Genomic DNA, 22,449 nt, shown 5'->3' with positions numbered 1-22,449 from the left:
CCCAGCGGTGCCTGAGCTGCCCGTCTGCCCAGCGTCGCCTGAACTGCCCGTCTGCCCAGCGGCGCCTGAACTGCCCGTCTGCCATGAGCCTGCAAAGCTGCCCGTCTGCCATGAGCCTGCAAAGCTGCCCGTCTGCCATGAGCCTGCAAAGCTGCCCGTCTGCCATGAGCCTGCAAAGCCGCCCGTCTGCCAGGAGCCTACAGAGCCGTCCGCCAGACAGGAGCCGCTAGAGCCGTCCGCCAGACAGGAGCTGCCAGAGCCTTCCGCCAGACAGGAGCTGCCAGAGCCTTCCGCCAGACAGGAGCTGCCAGAGCCTTCCGCCAGACAGGATCAGCCAGAGCCTTCCGCCAGACCGGATCAGCCAGAGCCTTCCGCCAGACCGGATCAGCCAGAGCCTTCCGCCAGACCGGATCAGCCAGAGCCTTCCGCCAGACCGGATCAGCCTTCAGAGCCGTCCAGCCAGGACCAGCCTTCAGAGCCGTCCAGCCAGGACCAGCCTTCAGAGCCGTCAGCGAGCCATGACCAGCCAGAGCCGTCAGCGAGCCATGACCAGCCAGAGCCGTCATCCAGCCAGGATCCGCCAGAGCCAGCCAGCCAGGATCCGCCAGCCAGTCCGGTGTTGTCCCTCAGTCCGGAGCTGCCGTCCCTCAGTCCGGGGCGGCCCCTAAATCCAGCGGGACCCATGTCTAGGGTTCCCAGTCCAAGGTCGGTGGCGAGGGTCGCCACCTTGAGGAAGACACAGAAGCGGGGATTTATTATGGTGGGATTGGGACAGCGTCCGGAGCCGGAGCCACCACCGTGGTCAGATGCCCACCCAGACCCTCCCCTAGACTTTTGGTGGTGCGTTCGGAGTACGCACCTTGAGGGGGGGGTTATGTCACGTTCCTGACCTGTTTTCTGTTAGTTTGTGTATGTGTTAGCTGGTCAGGACGTGAGTTTGGGTGGGCAGTCTATGTTTTCTGTTTCTATGTTGGTTTAAGGGTGACCTGATATGGCTCTCAATTAGAGGCAGGTGGTTTTCATTTCCTCTGATTGAGAGCCATATTAAGGTAGGTGTTTTCACACTGTTTGTTTGTGGGTGGTTGTCTCCTGTGTCTGTATGTATGTTCGTGCCACACGGGACTGTAGCGTTTGTTTGTAGTTGTGTACCTGTTCGTGCGTTCTTCAAGTTATATGTAAGTTCGTGTCCAGGTCTGTTTTCATCGTTTATTTGTTTTGTAGTTTATTCAAGTATAGTTCGTTTTCTGTCTACGTCGTGTTTGTTGTTTTGTCGTGTCTTAAATAAATCATGTCATCATACCTCGCTGCACATTGGTCTTCAGATCCCTCTCTCCTCTCCTCGTCTGAGGAGGAGGAGGATTTAGAGTATCGTTACAGCACAATTCCTGTGATAATAATGTTTAATTTCATTTGGCTCAGTTGTGGGTCTACTCTCGACAGTTTATGCGGTCTACAAAGGCACAGTATCAGGCCAGTCTGGATGTATTTTTTACTTCTGATACCGAGATGCACTGTCTGTTGCAGATCATCATTCTCCAAATTCCTCCTATAATAATGCGGCCACATTATGTTTGTGGCAGCCACAGTTATTCTTATTCAGGAAAGCTTAAAGTGCGCTCTGCCTCCTCTCCAATCTGAGCCGCTATTCTTCGCCTACCTAGAACCTAACGATTCAATATACCCTAAATATTTGTCATATAACTTTTAAAATGTGTTACCTTTTATATGTGGCATAAACACAACGAGTCACAATGTCTTAATATGATTAGGCTACTTTAAAAGTATCCTTTAGGCATGCGCACGTTTGTCCAAAACGTAATTCCATTATCCTCAAAATGTCTTGACATTAACCAGGTTTCCATGCAACCTTTTCATGCAAGTAAAGTACATGTTGGATAAAAATATGTCACTACATCTTGGGAAAGCATGCAGTTTATTAGGCTACAGATAAATAAATGATGATGAACTTCACCGGGTGGTGAAACTGCACGGTAATGAGCTTGCTGCTCTTTTCAGTAAAGACATGATGATTACACTAATCTCACACTTTTGTCCATAATTATCTCATCATGCTGGCTGCACCCACATTCTATCTGCGAGCTGTTGTCTAGAGCGCACATGCCAATACCAGAGTGTGTACATTTGCTATACTTATACAAAAAAAAATGTGAGCAAACCATCAAACCATCACCAGCCTAAAGTTTAAAATGCGATGGAAATAAATTGAACTTGTATTTTGTATTCGGTACATGGGAATTTAACTGCCAAAGTTATTTTTATATGCACTACGTATTTACCCACAGACTTTATTCCACACGTGTTACAAAACCCCCAAAAGTTTAATGACATTCAGAGATTGTCAAGTCAAGCCTTCAATACTGGGTAGGCCTACAAATTAGGAGGGGATGTATTTTCCGTTTGTCGAGATTGACGTAGTACATTTATTGTGGCGTTAAAACCGCAAACCATGATATTTAAGTGCCTGAAGTCGGTATGCTTTGTTTATTGGTTGTGTGGTGCATTAATTGAGAACAATATTTAAATAATGATAATGACACAGGTAGCAATGCTATTGCCCCCCGCTCTCTCTCGCTCTCTCAAACCAGCTTCTGCCCTTACCACGAGGGCTGGGCCACAGTCTCCCATTCACCTGTGCCCGCGTGCGCGCGCATCGAGCACCACACGTGCCTGCGCATCATTTTCTGACGTCCGCTAATCTGGAAGCTCTCTCCCTGGGCTCTTGGCATAGCCTGGTACTCGCGTGCCAGAAGACTACCGTCACAATTTTTCACCTCGGGATAAAAAAGGACAAAATCAACAATTATACTCACTTTTAAACTCCGTGTGGAAGTTTTTGGGGACTCGATAGCATCAGTCAGATTCTTTATTTTACATTAGGATAACAGTATTTTGATTTGACATTTTTCTCAAGAACGGTAGGTATCCCTCACTCTTGGTATTTGTGTATTGGATGTAGGCTAAATTTAGCCTGTAGATGGTTATTTTCACAGCTACAGTGCAGGTATTGTGAACTGCGTCAGTGTGTTGCTTGGCGGGACCTGTGAGTGGGCACCGGGCTGCGCTGATAAGGAGGGGTGCCTCTGTGTGCTGATGGCTCAAGCTTGATCGTAGTGCAGGGATTGATGTGTGAAGTATTAGTGATTATATTCTTGAAGATGTTATCAAACATTCTAATAGATTATGAGGGGTTCGTAAAGTTTTCATGAAATCTAGTGTGTAGAAGCCTATGTCTATGTACGCGTGAGATGCGCGATCGCGCGCTTGGCACGTTCTGTATCCTCCGGTTGAACAGTGAATATGAGCGAAGCACGCCCCCTTGCAGATGAACGCCCAGTCTCCCCTGCTCTCCTGTCCATACGCTGTCAATGGCAGTTAACCCCCCCCCCCCCCCCCCACGACGGAGTTTTACCATTCATAGTTATAGAGTTAAGCAGATATTTTTAAGCTAGGTTATTCCTATGTCTGATCTATAACTAAGTTTAACTGTTTCTCGTTCCAGGATAACGAGGAAGATACTTCGACCATGGTTGTGTTTACACGGAATGACTGAAACTCATCTTTTCAAATCGCAACTGACGCAAGGAAGAAGTACATTTATGGACGGTCTTGGCGGGGCACATAGGAACTCTACTACTGTATGAATAGCCTACCAACTGACTTTTGCTTCCAGGATTCTACCTTTGGTTCTATATTTGGGTCTAAAGTGCAGTGGTTCTGTCATCTGGGATTGTTGTTTTGTGGGAGAGTGTGGCGTCATGACTTGGAGATAGATCTTGCTATGAGTCTGGCGTGGAAAATACCTCGTGGAAGGTGTGCAGCGGGCTACAGACTGGGAGGACTCGACATCGGCAACTGATAGGCTACCCCTGTTTTTACCGAGCGTAATGCACCTGGCATGAAGACAGAGAATGGATATTATATGGGAACTATTTATTATTCTTCACGCCAATTTCATCATCTGTATATCAGGTACGTTTTTAGTAATTTATATTCTTGATGGGTCCGTTGTGAGACGGAGAAAAGGGCTTGTGCGTTGGATGAGAACGGAGGGAGGGAGATTTGGTAACGAAGTTGTAAAATGTTGCTGAAAATGTTGAAATGAATGAAAACGTTACGAATTATGTGTGCCGTTGATGGTTGGATCAATTGATAGGCCAATTGCTATAGGATCTATTGATATGATTCATCTGAGAACGAAGACATTTACGGGCAGAATTTGCCCTAAACTCGGATCTCATCAGTTGTGGTCTGTGAATGTCCCTCGGAATAGATATGGGACAGCCTATAAATTGGTAGCCTATATTGAGGCCAAATTGTGTTTGTGGTGTATTTTATTAAGTGCAGTATTGAATTATGCGAGTGTTTAAAAACTGATTTCAATTAGAAAGGGTCAACTGAACGTATGATCACCAGGACAGAGGTTGTGTGAGAATGATTTCGTAAAAAAAGATCTATATCTATATTATAAATTATTCGACATATTTCTTTAACAGGTTCAGGCTCAGGGCTGACGTTTGCCCAATTTTGCATCGGGGGAAATTGCGGTGTATTTCGTTAAATTATGAATGGAAAGTGATAGTGTAGTATTAGGCTACCACTACTGTTGAACTGTTATAACGAGACAGTTGTACACGTGCATGAATAATCACCACAGTAACATCAACACATGCACTGGCCATGGCGCAATGGCTGTTCCAGAACTATTATAGCTATTACACTGTTAATGTGAGTGGATATGTCCTGCGTAGTAGATAGGAACAGTATTGACTTCTCTTTATCATGTGAGGCTCAGGGCTATAGTATCACATTATTTCGAGTTTGATCAAAATTGGGGTAAGTGTGCGCATCAGCGAGCGCTGGTTGTGGTGGTGCGCTGCTGGGATGTGCCATCATGAGTACTCCCGTTGACTATTAGGTCAAATGCATTAGGCTAGATCCATCATCACTCTGCAATGCAAATCCACCTGCTCATCTGCCAACAATTTGTTATACCAGCATTGGAGAAAAGGAATGTAATATTGTTGGTATGGACTACCTGCCTGTTCTTGTATCAAAATCCGGTGTTACTCTTATAGCCTATTATTGAAGCGGGTACCCGTTGAGGGGTCCCGAGTGCTGTACATTAGAGGCGTGCGCCCAGTCGTTTGCTGTGACGATCAGGGATAGGCATATTTGTGACTTGGATGTGCTCAGAACCTCACTCTCCCTCCTTCCCTTTCTCTCAGATCTGTGAGCACATGAATTACGCCGGGCTGTCCTTTGGCACTTCCACATGTTCCCTACAGCTGGACTAAATTAGGATTGTAGGATAGTTATAAAGGACCACGCACGCAGGTCAATGCATTTGATACTCCATGTAATGTAGTCAAGGAGATTAGCCAACGTAATATTCGGAGACTGGACAGCTTACCTTTGAACCCGGTCAGAATGCTCCTTTCTGCAAAAGGTCATAGAAGACACATTATGATGATCAGCTTGATTGTGTAAAAGTTGAAAGGTTTGAAAAAGTACTGCATTACATGGCTTTATCTCCTCAATTGATACAAAAGGCACAACCCCAATTTTACAACTTTACATCATGGGACCAATATCTGGCCAACCTACTACCACAGTGTAGGTATACACAGCATCTCCAGAACCAGCCAATCGAGACCAGCTCTGTTTTAGCATTGGAACAAAATATACACTAACTAACTGTCAAAGACATACATTATGTCTCATTCTGCCTTACGTTTTTTTAAACAAAATTCCATCTGTAAAAGGTTTCATATTATATGGGACTCTACCTATCTGAGCTAAATTTTAATACAATGCCATATTGATCTAAAAAAGGGAGATAAATGAGTATCATTGAACTGCTGAAAGTTATTGATCCGGATGGCTTAAGCATTTGTTTAATCTCTACACTAAAAACAGCCAACCCGGGGACTGTATCAGCTGTATCATGAGACCACAATAGGCCTACAACTGACTATTCGGTTTGAAGCTTTGACACTTTCAGAAATAACACTGTTGTAGACTGTCATTTCTCAAAGTGAGAGCAAAACAAGTCTCACTTATCCTCAATTGTCTTGTCGGATACTGCTAGGCTTTCCGTTGACTGTGAGTGCCAAGTAAACCCTTTTCTTCTCTGTTCTCATTTTGTTCAACTACATGCTCATGCCTTTCTATCCACTTAAAGAACCTTTTCACACTTGCTACACTTTTCGTAAAAAATCTCAAATGTAAACTTGCGTATTTGCTACAGTACATCTTGACCGCTACCTCCGGAGGTAGTGCACAACACTCGCAGACAGTTGCCCCCCTTGAAGCGTAGCAGTGTAAACAGAATTGTAACGCTGAGACAACACTCCTACAGTATAAATGATAATAGCAGAGAAATGTTTTTGAAAAGCTGAATTGTATAGACATTTTCGTTATATTTGAGACTTGTTTTATTGAGTTTTTACCTGAAATTGCAGTAACAGACTGTCACAGTCTGAAATTGTTGCAGCAGCTGCCAGCTGCACTGAGACAAGTAAAACTATGAATGGCCATCCCCATCCCCACCACCAGAAACATGTCAAATGTAGATATAGGATATGAAAAATGGGATATGTTTTTGTCATTCGGAAAATTGTGTGGTGAATTCAGAGGTGGCACCACAGGCCCAAGAGTGGTGTGGGTGAAATTGTTTGCCTGGGGCCCAGAGTTTTTCCTGATCTTGTACTAGGCTAACCTAACCAACTCTGGACCCTAGTTGTAGCGTATGACATCGTAATAAATTAACGGTTTTATATGGACTATGATGGGACCCGATTATTTGTCTAATCAGGTCATATGGTTTAAAAAAAAAACTCCTGGAAAAACTCCTGGCTCTAGGGAGGATGGAAACATTACAACCCTTTACACAGACAGAGACAACAACTGTGATTGGACAAAAACTAACAGGTCTGTGCTCGCTGTATGCAGGGTTCCATTGTGTAGGCCTTTGCATCTGCAATATTATTAAAAGGACCACCCGAAGTGTGAATATAAACCAAATTTGATCACACTCACATTTTCTCAGAACACAAATAAATGGGCCTATTTTAGGCTATAAATACTGTGCATTTGGAAAGTATTCAGACCCCTTGACTTTTTCCACATTGTTACGTCAAAGCCTTATTCTAAAATGGATTATTTTGTATTTTTCCTCATCAATCTACACACAATACCCCTTAATGACAAAGAAGAAACAGGTTATATTTTTATGTGCAAATTTATTTATTTTTAAATACAAAATTGAAATATCACATTTACATAAGTTTTCAGGCCCTTTACTCAGTATTTTGTTGAAGCACCTTCAGCAGCGATTATAGCATTGAGTCTTTTTGGGTATGACACTACAAGCTTGGCACACCTGTATTTGGGGAGTTTCTCCCATTCTTCTCTGCAGATCCTCTCAAGCTATATCAGGTTGGATGGGGAGTGTCACTGCACAGCTATTTTCAGGTCTCCGAAAAACATCCCACAGCATGATGCTGCCTCTACCATGCTTCACCGTAGGGATGGTGCCAGGTTTCCTCCAGACGTGACGCTTGGTATTTAGGCCAAAGAATTCAATCTTGGTTTCATCAGACCAGAGAATCTTGTTTCTCATGGTCTGATAGTCCTTTAGGTGGCTTTTGGCAAACTCCAAGCGGGCTGTCATGTGCCTTTTACTGAAGAGTGGCTTCCGTCTGGCCACTCTACCATAAAGGCCTGATTGGTGGAGTGCTGCAGAGATGCCCTTCTGGAAGGTTATTCTGTAAGGTTGCCCTTCTGGAAGGTTCTCCCATCTCCACAGAGGAACTCTGGAGCTCTGTCAGAGTGACGATCGGGTTCTTGGTCACCTCCCTGACCAAGACTGTTCTCCCCATGATTGCTCAGTTTGGCCGGGCAGCCAGCTCTAGGAAGAGTCTTGGTGGGTCCAAACTTCGTCCATTTAAGAATGATGGAGGCCACTGTGTTTTTGGGGACCTTCAATGCTGCAGAAATGTTTTGGTACCCTTCCCCAGATCTGTGCCTCGACACAAGTCCTGCCTCAGAGCTTTCCTTCAACCTCATGGCTTGGGTTTTGCTCTGACAACTGTTGGACCTTATATAGACAGGTGTGTTCCTTTCCAAATCATGTCCAATCAATTGAATTTACCACAGGTGGACTCTAATCAAGTTGTAGAAACATCTCAAGGATGATCAATGGAAACAGGATGCACCTGAGCTCAATTTTGAGTCTCATAGCAAAGGTCTGAATACTTACTTAAATAAGAAATGCAAACATTTCTATGAACCAGTTTTTGCTTTGTCATTATGGGGTATTGTGTGTTGGTTAATGAGTGAAAACTATATTTGATACATTTTATAATAAGGCTGTAAAGTAACAAAATGTGGAACAGGGAAAGAGGTCTGAATACTTTCCGAATGCACTGTGCATTACTTTACATTTTCCTGGCCAGGCGTAGATGGGATCAGAGCGCATAGGTTTCTCTATGCTACCTGCAGCTTTGGTTGTTATCAGTAGGCTACAGTTGATCAGACTGAAACACAGACTAATTGTGCATGTTGACAAATCATTTTTGGTGGCGGGTATGGGCTTCCATATAAAACTGCCCGTCATGGGGAATTCACTTATAGAATAGAGTAGAGTATTATACAGGAAACAACATTTTCCAATAGAAAGACCTCATAAGGCAGTTAATCCATCATACTCATTAAAAAGCATGGCTGTGGGTAAAAATTACCCACGTTTTCAGTCGCAATTTGCTTTTACCACATGTAATGATTTGCACACTATTGATACAAAAAATGAAGCCTGGTTTGTTGTACCGTAGGCCTACTTTACTTTCATAGTCGTATTAGAGGGTTAATTGTTGTCACGATCGTGTGGCGGATTAACGGACCAAAATGCAGCAGTTGGAAAATATGCCATCTTCTTTTATTTTAACACGAAGATGAACACGACACAAAAACACTTTAACAAAACAACAAAATAACAAAACGACCGTGAAGCTACAAACGTTGTGCACAAACATACAGGCTACTAACGTTCTTACATAGACAGAAAACGAACTATACTTGAATAACTACAAAACAACAAATGACGTAGACGCACCTGAACATAAGAACTTACGTATAACGAAGAACGCATGAAAACAGGAACAGACTACATAAACCGAACAAACAAAACCGAAACAGTCCCATGTGGCGTAACATCACACAGACACAGGAGACAACCACCCACAAACAAACAGTGTGAAAACACCTACCTTAATATGGCTCTCAATCAGAGGAAATGAAAACCACCTGCCTCTAATTGAGAGCCATATCAGGTCACCCTTAAACCAACATAGAAACAGAAAACATAGACTGCCCACCCAAACTCACGTCCTGACCAGCTAACACATACACAAACTAACAGAAAACAGGTCAGGAACGTGACATAACCCCCCCCTCAAGGTGCGTACTCCGAACGCACCACCAAAAGTCTAGGGGAGGGTCTGGGTGGGCATCTGACCACGGTGGTGGCTCCGGCTCCGGACGCTGTCCCAATCCCACCATAATAAATCCCCGCTTCTGTGTCTTCCTCAAGGTGGCGACCCTCGCCACCGACCTTGGACTGGGAACCCTAGACATGGGTCCCGCTGGATTTAGGGGCCGCCCCGGACTGAGGGACGGCAGCTCCGGACTGAGGAACAACACCGGGACAAGGGGCAACACCGGGACAAGGGGCAGGTCCCGGCTGATAAACTCTGGCAGATCCTGGCTGGCTGGCTCGGGCGGATCCTGGCTGGACGGCTCTGAAGGCTGGTCCTGGCTGGACGGCTCTGAAGGCTGATCCGGTCTGACGGAAGGCTCTGGCTGATCCGGTCTGGCGGAAGGCTCTGGCGGCTCCGGTCTGGCGGAAGGCTCTGGCGGCTCCGGTCTGGCGGAAGGCTCTGGCGGCTCCGGTCTGGCTGACGGCTCTGTAGGCTCTTGGCAGACGGGCGGCTCTGTAGGCTCTTGGCAGACGGGCGGCTCTGTAGGCTCTTGGCAGACGGGCGGCTTTGCAGGCTCATGGCAGACGGGCAGCTTTGCAGGCGCCGCTGGGCAGACGGGCAGTTCAGGCGCCGCTGGGCAGACGGGCAGTTCAGGCGCCGCTGGGCAGACGGGCAGTTCAGGCGCCGCTGGGCAGACGGGCAGTTCAGGCGCCGCTGGGCAGACGGGCAGTTCAGGCGCCGCTGGGCAGACGGGCAGTTCAGGCGCCGCTGGGCAGACGGGCAGTTCAGGCACCGCTGGGCAGACGGGCACACCTGTAGGGAGGAGACGGAGAGACAGCCTGGTGCGTGGGGCTGCCACAGGACCCACCAGACTGGAGAGACCTACAGGAGGCTTGATGTTAAAAGGCACCTGAAGGACCGGGCTGTGGGGGAGCACTGGAGCTCTGGTGCGCAGCCTTGGCACCACTCCCCCAGGCTGGCATACTACTTCAGCCCGTACCCTCCAGAGTGCAGGCACAGGTTGAACCGGGCTGTGGATGAGCACTGGAGATCTAGTGCCTACTACGCGCACTTCTCCCTTAGGCTCCACTCCCACATTTGCCCGGTACGAGCGGAGCGTAGGCATAGGACGCACTGCACCCTCCCAGCGCCCCGGAGACACAGCACGCAGAGCCGGCGCAGGATACCCTGGACCGAAACTGCGTACCGGAGACCAGACGCGCTGAGCAGGCACAATACGCCCCGGCTGGATGCCCACACTCACTTGACACTTTCGGGGGGCTGCCCTATAGCGCACCAGGCTATGGGCACGCACTGGCGACACCGTGCGCTTAACCGCATAACACGGTGCCTGACCAGTGACGCGTTGCTTATAATAAGCACGAGGAGTGCGCTCAGGTCTGCTACCTGGCTTAGCCACACTCCTCTCTAGCCCCCCCCAAAAAAATTTCTGGGGTTGCCTCTCGTACCTGTCCCGCTGCCGTGCTGCCTCCTCATATCGCCGCCGCTCCGCACTCGCTTCCTCCAGCTCAGCTTTGGGGCGGCGATACTCCCCAGCCTGTGCCCAGGGTCCTTCTCCATTCAAGATCTCCTCCCATGTCCATGAATCCTGGGATTTCTGCGGTTGCTTTCGCTGCCCTTTTCCCCGCTGCTTGGTTCTGGTAATTTGGTGGGTGGTTCTGTAACGATACTCTAAATCCTCCTCCTCCTCAGACGAGGAGAGGAGAGAGGGATCTGAAGACCAATATGCAGCGAGGTATGATGACATGATTTATTGATTTAAACAAGACACGACATAGACACTTTAACAAAACAACAAAATAACAAAACGACCGTGAAGCTACAAACGTTGTGCACAAACATACAGGCTACTAACGTTCTTACATAGACAGAAAACGAACTATACTTGAATAACTACAAAACAACAAATGACGTAGACGCACCTGAACATAAGAACTTACGTATAACGAAGAACGCATGAAAACAGGAACAGACTACATAAACCGAACAAACAAAACCGAAACAGTCCCATGTGGCGTAACATCACACAGACACAGGAGACAACCACCCACAAACAAACAGTGTGAAAACACCTACCTTAATATGGCTCTCAATCAGAGGAAATGAAAACCACCTGCCTCTAATTGAGAGCCATATCAGGTCACCCTTAAACCAACATAGAAACAGAAAACATAGACTGCCCACCCAAACTCACGTCCTGACCAGCTAACACATACACAAACTAACAGAAAACAGGTCAGGAACGTGACAATTGTTCATTTATAGTATCTCTGTGCTTTTGTCTTGAAGCTCAAATGTATTGAGTGTAGCCTACAATAAACCCTTTAATTATCTGCACATACATGCTTGTGAATTGTTGCATTATTCAAGAGTGTAATATGGTTTGGTTGCATTATTCAATAGTCTAATATGTTTTAGAAGAAAAGTTCCGTAATTATTGAATAGGTTGGGGTTACTAGCTAGTAGCTACTGTGATATTTACGCTCAATTATCACGTTGCCATTCTCAACAAAAGGTAAGGCAAGGATGTAATGTGAATCGAAAAGTAGAATTCTTTCGCCACACCGCTCTTCAGACTCTCCATTATATCTCGTAGTGGGAATAGGGCTGTTCATGTACATGTCAACCAGCTCAAAATCCCTACGTCTCCCAACAGAGTGAGCGAGAGAGGAAGAGAGAGCAAAATCTAGCTGGTCATGGAGAGGTTTTGCTGAGATTGAACACATAGATTAAACTGCAGCATCAACTCTTAATAAAGCACACATAGGTCTCTGGAATCAAATCAAATGGTTCTCCTCTCTACCAATGCCCCCAGCCCTATCCATTCCTAAAAGGACTACGCTTCTATTGGCAGTTATTAATCTCAATTACTTTTTGGGTAAAAAACCTGGGTTGAAGCTCAGCATTTCTCTCTGGGACCTCTCCAGGACATCTCAGCTTACTCATCACATGACCATAATTCCCTGAAGCACCTCTGTTGTTTTGCATGATCCCATATCAGCTGTGTCTCGATGGAAGTGTGAAAGTTGCCATTTCCAATGCAATCATTGGCTACTTTGTTTTCGCTAGTAGACAATGTGTCGTCACTGAATCTCCCCTTCATGTCGCTGCCTGTCTGAGTTTTGCAGACACCAGATCAAGTATATCTATCATCAGTAAGCCTAAGGATAAGCACACCCCTGGGTCAATACAGTGATCCAGGACATAATCTGAATAGAATACCCACATCAAAACATTTTAGACGGGTCAATGGCTTACTGTAGCAGTGTTTTCTATTAGCGCTGGCTGTTGTTGAATCAGCCGGTTACAGACTCATTATCAGCCAGATACATTTTCCACTTTATATTAACAAGGCTACTTTTAATTTAAAAGTTTCAATTCACTAGTCCGTCGAGCCCTCTACTGCTAGAATGAACGATATGCATCTTGTAGCGATCTAGTGATAACATAGGCCCCTGTCAGTTACAAAGTTAGCGATGACAGGGATAAGCTGCAGAGAAGAGGAGGCAAAACGAGAGGTTTCCCTCTCGCCCAAATCTGTCCAAAATAAACCCAATGTGTTTCTACAGGCTTATTTTGGGCCTAAGCTTGTCGGCTGCCTCACTCCTTTAGGAAAACGACCCCCATTGTCAGGGCAGAGACATGAGCATCTCTACATTTATATACAGGTCTCTGGTTGCAGTCGAATTTCTTTGCAAGGAGGAAGGGAGCATGATGCTTGTGAATTTGCACGTCCCACCCAGCAAACTGTCGTTAAAAAGACGTTGAACAGACGACTATGCCCGACGGCTAATGTACGTTCAGTTTTGGTTGAAAGTGAAAGTTGAAAAGACCTTTTTTTCATATTTTTCATGTCGTTGAAAAGTATTTGCTTGCAGCCTATACACATGGATGTAGCAACCAAAACATGGTCTGTTACTTTTTTTTATTAACCTCTAACGCCTACCAAACCCGGATCCGGGAGCACCCCATCACAAAAGCTGACTAGCATAGCCTAGCCTAAAGCCACAGGGATATCATATAATAAAATGTTCATGAAATCACAAGTCCAAGACACCAAATGAAAGATACACATCTTGTGAATAAAGCCATCATTTCTGATTTTTTAAATGTTTTACAGGGAAGACACTATATGTAAATCTATTAGCTAACCACGTTAGCAAAAGACACCACTTCCATACTCCACCATTTTTTTTACTCCATCAGCAACTATCACGAATTCGACCAAATAAAGATATAAATAGCCACTAACCAAGAAACAACCTCATCAGATGACAGTCTGATAACATATTTATTATATAGCATAGGTTTTGTTAGAAAAATGTGCATATTTCAGGTATAAATCAGAGTTTACCATTGCAGCCACCATCACAACTCTCACCAAAGAGAATAACTACAGAGACCATCGTGTATTAGCTAATTACTCATCATAAAACATTTCTTAAAAATACACAGCGTACAGCAGATGAAAGACACAGATATTGTGAATCCAGACAATATTTCAGATTTTCTAAGTGTTTTACAGCGAAAACACAATATAGCGTTATATTAGCTTACCACAATAGCAAACATCACAACAGCATTGATTCAAGGCAAAAATAGCAATAACGTATAAACCACCAAAATATATAAATTTTTTCACTAACCTTCTCAGAATTCTTCAGATGACAGTCCTATAACATCATATTACACAATGCATATAGAGTTTGTTCGAAAATGTGCATATTTAGCGGCACAAATCGTGCTTATACATTGAGAATAGTGTCCAAAATATCAAGCAATCTGTCCGGCGCCATCTTGGAGAGGCACCTATTCTAATCGAAAACTATTCATAAACTTGACTAAAAAAATACAGGTTGGACAGCAATTGAAAGACAAATTAGCTCTTAATGCAATCGCTGGGTTACATTTTTAAAATTAACGTTACTTCAAGCATACAGCGTGCGCTAAAGCGAGACTGCACCATAATTCATGGCGGAATTATTATTTGACATTTGTCAACATAAGTACGAATGAACAGCATAAAGACTGCTTACTATTTGTTGAGCTTCCATCAGAATCTTGGGCAAGGTGTCCTTTCTCCAGAACATTCGTTGCTAGGTTGGAGAATGTCGTCTTCCACGTTGCAATTAGCAGTAAACAATAGCATGAGAGAGAGAGATACCCAACTTCCTACAATGCCAGAAAATGAAATACCCGAAAATCGCAATATACTGACTTAAACTGATATAACTCGGTTTAAAATAACAACATTATGATGTCTTTAACACCTATATCGAATAAAAACAGAGCCAGATATATCTAGGAGCTAAAACAGGAGCTTCTAACACGACATGCCAAGATCCTCCCTGCGTCAGAGCGAAGAGTCAAAAGAGGGGACACTTCGTTTCCAAGCAATTTATAGAATTTCAGATCTGCCTAGAGACTCCATTTCAAGTCCCTCTATTCGCTGACACCCAGGGGAAGACGTATGCAGTGCATCTCAACCAATAGAGGACAGGCAAATTAATAAACTGTTCTGGGAACAGTGAGCAGATTTCAGCATTTTCAAATCCTCATAGAAAAATTGCTCTAAGTCCAGTTCTGTTTCACTCACAGACATAGTTCAAACGGTTTTAGAAACTAGAGAGTGTTTTCTATCCAATAATAATAATAATATGCATATTGTACGAGCAAGAATTGAGTACGAGGCAGTTTAATTTGGGAACGTCAAGATTACATAGTGCTAACAGCTCCCCCTATTGACAAGAAGTTAAGGAGGTCCAGGGAGAAGACATGGAAGCCTGAGAGGAAGACAACCAAAGCATTAGTTTCTAGACCATCATTTCACAGATGTATGTTGAAAACGTTTTTGAGAGATGCGATGGATCATTGTGTATCATTCAATATTCTCTTTCTTTTTTTGTTCAGTGAATTCATCCCATGTGAACAGTCAACTAATTTAATTTAATTAAAGTTAAATTCGTAACTAAATATTTTTTTTAATTTCTATTGGAAGGATTTAATCATTTGCAATGATGTCTACTTATGATAAAGTAAAAGGTTTATGTTTCTGTCTCCACATGATATCGTAAATATATCCAATGCAAAAAACATCTACATTTAAATGGTATTAATATTAATTTGCATATATTTCTGTTAATTCCTATATATTCCCATTAATTTCCATATATTCCCACGGAGAGTTTCCACCTCTGAATATTTCCCAAAATGTGCAACCCTAGTTGCCGCCCCTATATTTTAATTATCACTAAAATATGAAAGAACCCTTTTCTGAACTGCAAAGAACCATGGAAGGGCTAAAATTGGGATTTGAGTCATTATAGTTCCACATAGAAATATCAACATCAATGTGAAGAGTAAACTCATTTAATTACAGTTCAATTTATAACTTTCTTTTTTTCTATTGCAAGGATTTAATCATATGCAATTATGTCTACTTATGATAAGGTAAAAGGTTTATGTTTCTGTCTCCCTATGATATGGTAAATATATTCAATGTCAAAAACATCTACATTTAAATGGTATTAACATGAATTTGCATATATTTCCGTTAATTCCAATATAATTCCCATATGTTCCAACAGAAAGTTTCCACCTCTGAATATTCCTCAAAATGTGCAACCCTAGCGTGTGCCACGCCTGGTCCACTTACTCATTGACAGCATGCACTGGGAGTCTGGGCTGCATCATAATAGCTCCCCACTCATGCTGCACAGAAGTTAACAAACTTGAATAATACAACACGGCATGAAGAGAAGTTGAAACTGTTAATTACTGTTCACAAAACAATGTCCACACAGGCTAGAACACTTTGCAACGCAAGAAGATACCGGTTGCTTCCAGCTTTGTAAGCAAACTTTCCTTGCTAGCTGACAGCTAAAACTAACATTATTTCACTACCATAGTACTTTGTTTGTGATACGCTAAATATACTGATTTCAAAGCTGTTTGCCACCCAAAAAAATTATAAACTCACTTATTCGGTCTCTCTCTCATGTCTCTTCCAAAGATTACCTTTTTTTCCTGTGGTATCGTTTTGGTATCTATTATCATGATGGTATTGGGTATTGTGATTCTAAACCTGGTATCGAAGTCAAAATTCTGGTATCGTGACAACCCTAATGTACTGACGCATTACTCATGCTACCCTGCAATGGTGAGGCCTTGTGCTGTTTTGGCATTTAAATCACGCTCTGCTCCCTCTAGTAAATTACATCTCTGTGGAGGTCATGTCATTCTGACAGGCTTGAGAACCCTCAGCAGCAGATGTGATGGCTGGGAGAATAGAGCCTCTCTCTCTCTCTCTCTCTCTCTCTCTCTCGCAATAGAGAATATGGCCAGTGACGGTGTCTTGTGAAAGACTCACAAACGGCCTTGTGTCAAATGAGTATAGTTGATTAGATCAGTGGTTCTAAATTCAACTTATTTAAAACAATAGTAAGACTTAAGGAATTTTAACAATATTTGTAATTTAACTAGGCTAGTCAGTTATTTTATTCTTTACAATGACGGCCCACCCCAGCCATGCCCTAACCCGGAAGACGCTGGGCCAATTGTGCGCCGCCCTATGGGACTCCCAATCACGGCCGGTTGTGATACAGCCTGGAATCGAACCAGGTCTGTAGTGACGCCTCTATCATTGAGATGTAGCCCTTTAGACGGCAGCGCCACTTGGGAGCCAGAAAATATGGCTAACCAGAATTTTTAAAACATGTATGGTTCTTCCAAAACAGTGGTCGCCAACCTTTTCTGAGTCAAGATCACTTTTGCAGTCAAAAAACAAGCCAAGATCTCCTGCTCAGAATGTTAAAATAATAATTTTACATTAACCTAATAAAAACTGTTCTGTAGGAATGAGGTTTGTGCAGTAGGCCTAATATATTATCACAGCATATTGGCTATATGCCTGGCCTACCAATGTTGTTCTTCTCAGACCATTATATTTCAAAACTTGAGCTTTGATAACAAAATGGATCAGTTGGTGTAGCACTTGCGAGGCACAGCTGAGCATAAATTGAAATAATTTGCAAAAATTAGCTTTTTAATTTGACTTGACTGATGGTACCTTCATCTGATGGTCATGGTGCTTTCAAGACAACTGGGAACTCAGAAAAAAATGAAGTCAAATCATGACGTCAGTGATCTTCAGCTTAGAAAGTTGGAGCTCCTGAAAGTTGGATGACTGTTCAAAACGATAATACCCAGTCAGATGTAGTATTTTCCCGAGTTACCAGTTGTCGTGAATGCACTGAAGTTGGAAGTAAGAGATTTTTGAGTTCCCACTTGTTTTGAACACAGCATTAGTCTTAGCGGAGGGAGGGAGAGAGCAGGAGAAGGTCCGCCTCTCATGGTCCCTGCTCTCTCCTTCCATTCCACCGGTGAGACTGACCAAAGATAATAATCAAGGTTTTTGTTTTAGATTATTTGGGTTGAATGCTGTAACACAGAATAAAACAATAAAAGTTCCATGATGGTAGTGACTGCTCATTACTTATTACCTATAAGGTATTCACATTACTTCAGTTTAATAAAATATTTCAGTTGTTAGGCAATGGCAAGTTATTGAATATTCAACATTAACTTCCTGCAAAGCAACTGCCATTAAGCTTTCAGAAGAAGCACAGTTACCTCTTAACAGTACAGTTCTTGATTGACATACATTCTTACAAAGATCACAGAACTAAAAGAGGTACTCAACATTCATCAACATAATGATAAAACCCCTTAAACTGGTACAACATTTCCACTGACGGTTGGCACAAATACAACCTATGCCACTATGCCCCAAATATGCTAATGATCCATCACCAGCACATTGCCCACACCTACATTTCGAAGTGCAATAATAATTGTACCTAATCCTGCATTCGTAACAGTGTGGGAAGTGGGAATTTACCACATACGACTGAGAAAAATCCCCTTGAACGTCCTCCAACTGGTAATTACTAGTGAGAAATGTGTCCGTCATTCCTGTGCTCTGACTTCTCCCACATGTTGACCCCTGACATCACAAATCTCCCACATGTTGACCCCTGGCATCACCACCATATTGAGGAAATTACCTCAATAACAGCATTTTCTGCAACAAAACATTATTTATAAAAAGCTATCTATTAATATGTTTTTGGCCTTTATAATTTCTTTACAAGAATGACAGTTGTAGGGCCTCCCATGTGAAATCATGTTTTTCAAACATTCCATGTGACATTTCACATGTGAAAACATGTTTTTGTAACACTTCATGTGACATTTCATATGTGAAAACATCTAAAACCTGTTTTTGAAACAATTCACACGTGACTATATGTGTTTTTTGAAACTAAACGTGATCACATTTTCACATGTGTAATTGCATGTTATTGCTGTGCAGCTAAAGTATAGTATGACCCAACCTGGTATTTTAATTCAGCACCTCTCAATTGAAGGTACACTGCACTTTCTGCTGCACCATGAAGGTTGTAGTATTCCCATACACATTCATTACCTATACTGTTTTGCACTTAGAAAAAGAGTGTCATCTGCACTGCTATTTTAGTTATCAGTTATATAATTTATTCTGACTATTCTCTCGTCATTGATTTAATTGACTTATTTCAGCAAGTTTTCTGTATAGTTGTCTAATGTTGGTGAGGTATATATTATGTTTTTATGTTACTCCTGAATCACTATGATGAATATAAGAATTTTTCTTCTGTGTATTTTTAACAAAGCTGATTTACTTTGAAGTCCAAATTGTAGGAATACAGGTGAAATCAGTTACCCACCCAGACATGGTGTTGTAGCAGGATGTTTGGAATCCCAGTTATAGACATGTTGAATAATAATTACTGTATAAACACACAATGTACCTTATGTCAAATATGTATGTTGACAACACTATGTCAAATGCTCTGTATCATGATTGTTTGCAGGGCATCACGTGAAATATCATGTGAAAATTTGAAACCACATGTGAAATATCATATGTGAAGTGTTCCAAAAACACATGGTTTCACTGCTCTAGAGGAGATCTGCATGGAGGAATGGGCCAAAATACCAGCAACAGTGTGTGAAAACCTTGTGAAGACTTACAGAAAACATTTGATCTCTGTCATTACCAACAAAGGGTATATAACAAAGTATTGAGAAACTTTTGATAAACAAATACTTATTTTCCACCATAATTTGCAAATAAATTCATTAAAAATCCTACAATGTGATTTTCTGGATTTTTTTTCTAATTTTGTCTGTCATAGTTGAAGTGTACATATGATAAATTACAGGCCTCTCATCTTTTTAAGTGGGGGAACTTGCACAATTGGTGGCTGATTAAATACTTTTTTACCCCACTGTATATGTAGCACCATAAAAGGTACAAGCCTAATATCCCTTACTTGGCACTATATACACTGAACAGAAATATAACTTAACATGCAATCTTTTAAAAAGATTTCACTCAGTTAAAAAAACGAATTAGGCCTGAATCCGTTGATTTGACAAGACACAGGAACCTTAAGGACCGGACCCTTTTTTTCAACTTTTGCCTAAAATGACATTCCCAAATCTAACTGACTGTAGCTCAGGACCTGAAGTAAGGATATGCATATTCTTGAAACCTTTTGAAAGGAAACATGTTGAAGTTTGTGGATATCTGAAATAAATAAATGTAGGAGAATATAATACAAAGAAAAAAACAGGCGTTTTTTGTATTTTTCTTTTGTACCATCAACTTTGAAATGCAACAGAAAGGCCATAATGTATTATTCCAGCCCAGGTGCAATTTTGGCCACTATGTGGCAGCAGTGATGTGAAAAGTTTTAGACTGATCCAATGAACCATTGTATATCTGTTCAAAATGTTGCATCAAGACTGCCCAAATGTTCCTAATTAGTTTATGAATACATGTTCAAGTTCATAATTGTGCACTCTCCTCAAACAATAGCATGGTATTCTTTCACTGTAATCGCTACTGTATATTGGACAGTGCAGTTAGATTAACAAGAATTTAATATTTCTGTTCATATGTCTATGTCCTTGGATTTTTTTTGTTACTTACAACCTCATGCTAATCACATTAGCCTACATTAGCTCAACCGTCCCGCGGAAGGGACACTGATCCTAGAGGTAAAAAAAGGGGCATGGATCAGAAAACCAGTCAGTATCTGGTGTGTCCACCATTTGTATCATGCAGCATGACACATCTCCTTGCATAGAGTTGATCAGGCTGTTGATTGTGGCCTGTGGAATGTTGTCCCACTCCTCTTCAATGGGTGTGCAAAGTTGCTGGATACTGGCAGAAACTGGAATACGCTGTCATACACGTCAATTCCGAGCATCCCAAACATGCTCAATGAGTGACATGTCTGGTGAATAGGCAGGCCATGGAAGAACTGGGACATTTTCAGCTTCCAGGAATTGTGTACAGATCCTTGCGATGGGGCCGTGCATTATCATGCTGAAACATTAGGTCATAGCGGCGAATGAATATACCGACAATGGGCCTCAGGATCTCGTCACAGTTTCTTTGTGCATTCAAATTGCCATCGATAAAATGCAATTGTGTTCGCTGTCCGTAGCTTATGCCTGCCCATACCATAAGCCCACCACCAACACGGGGCACTCTGTTCAAAATGTTGACATCAGCAAACCGGTCGCCCACACGATGCCATACATGATGTCTGCCATCTGCCCGGTACAGTTGAAACCGGGATTTAAAAATGAAGAGCACACTTCTCCAGCATGCAAGTCGCCATCGAAGGTGAGCATTTGCCCACTGAAGTCAGTTACGATGCCGAACAGCAGTCAGGTCAAGACCCTGGTGAGGATGACGAGCATGCAGATGAGCTTCCCTGAGATTGTTTCTTACAGATTGTGCGGAAATTCTTCGGTGTCCGGGTGGCTGGTCTTAGACGATCCCGCAGGTGAAGAAGCCAGATGTGAGGGTCATTGGGCTTACGTGGTTACACATGGTCTGCGGTTGTGAGGCCGGTTGGATGTACTGCTAAATTCTCGGACGGTGATGTGGACTTCCTCGGTATTCATATCCCGAAAGAAAGAAATTATCTCACTACAATACATTTTAATAGAAAGTTAACAAAAATAGATAAGATCTTGCTACAATGGAAAGGTAAGTACCTGTTTATTTCTGGAAAAATCACCCTGATGAACTCTTTAGGCATATCCCAGTTTACCTATTTGCTTATGGCCTTGCCTACACCTAGCGACTTGTTTTTAAAAATTATATGAGAAAAAAATATTCAATTTTATTTAGAACGGCAAGCCAGACAAAATTAAACGGGCCTATTTATATAATGAATATGAATTCTGAGGACAGAAGTGATTAAATATTAAAGCTTTAGACCTCACACACGGCTTCAGTCAAACAAAAGTTATACTTAAATCAAAACGGATTCTCTAGCAAATTAGTAAGCATATCTCACCCCATTTTCAAGAATGACCTTTTTCCCTTTATTGAGATTATTGTTTTTTTTAGGGGGCCTACAACCTCTCACTTTCGGTTATTTGAAAATGAAATAATCTCCAAAATGTTGCTACTGTTAAAACAAGCCATTGCAAATTGGTTGCAATTTCAGTTTAATCCACCAGAAATGAGAGAACAAATAATACAACAAATATTATGGTTATACTCAAATATACAAATAAAAAAATATATACACTACTGTTCAAAAGTTTGGGATACTTAGAAATGTCCTTGTTTTTGAAAGAAAAGCTATTTTTTTGTCCATTAAAATAACATCAAATTGATCAGAAATACAGTGTAGACAATGTCAATGTTGTAAATGACTATTGTAGCCGGAAACGGCTGATTTTTAATGGAATATCTACATAGGTGTACAGAGGCCCATTATCAGCAACCATCACTCCTGTGTTCCAATGGCACGCTGTGTTAGCTAATCCAAGTTCATCATTTTAAAAGGTGAATTGATCA

General features: G+C 42.5%; 1 protein-coding gene across 5 annotated transcripts in view; it reads left to right on the top strand.

Annotated features, from left to right (window-relative positions):
- Positions 1-2,688: 2,688 nt before the first annotated feature.
- Positions 2,689-22,449, top strand: part of ca10a (carbonic anhydrase Xa) — a 332,936-nt gene continuing 313,175 nt past the window's right edge. For 4 of the 5 annotated variants that reach the window (XM_055890535.1, XM_055890533.1, XM_055890532.1 and 1 more), the window contains exons 1-2: positions 2,690-2,936; positions 3,521-3,990. In XM_055890535.1, coding sequence (XP_055746510.1) covers positions 3,930-3,990 — 61 coding nt within the window. In that variant the 5' untranslated portion in view covers positions 2,690-2,936; positions 3,521-3,929. Of the gene's footprint in view, positions 2,937-3,520; positions 3,991-22,449 lie in introns of all 5 variants that reach the window. The other variant, XM_055890531.1, reaches the window with a different exon arrangement.

This window comes from Salvelinus fontinalis, chromosome 30 (genome assembly GCF_029448725.1).
Source record: "Salvelinus fontinalis isolate EN_2023a chromosome 30, ASM2944872v1, whole genome shotgun sequence".
In the NCBI taxonomy this organism is placed as follows: domain Eukaryota; kingdom Metazoa; phylum Chordata; class Actinopteri; order Salmoniformes; family Salmonidae; genus Salvelinus; species Salvelinus fontinalis.
Note: the sequence above shows the minus strand (reverse complement) of the source record. Positions and strands in the feature narration are given on the sequence as shown.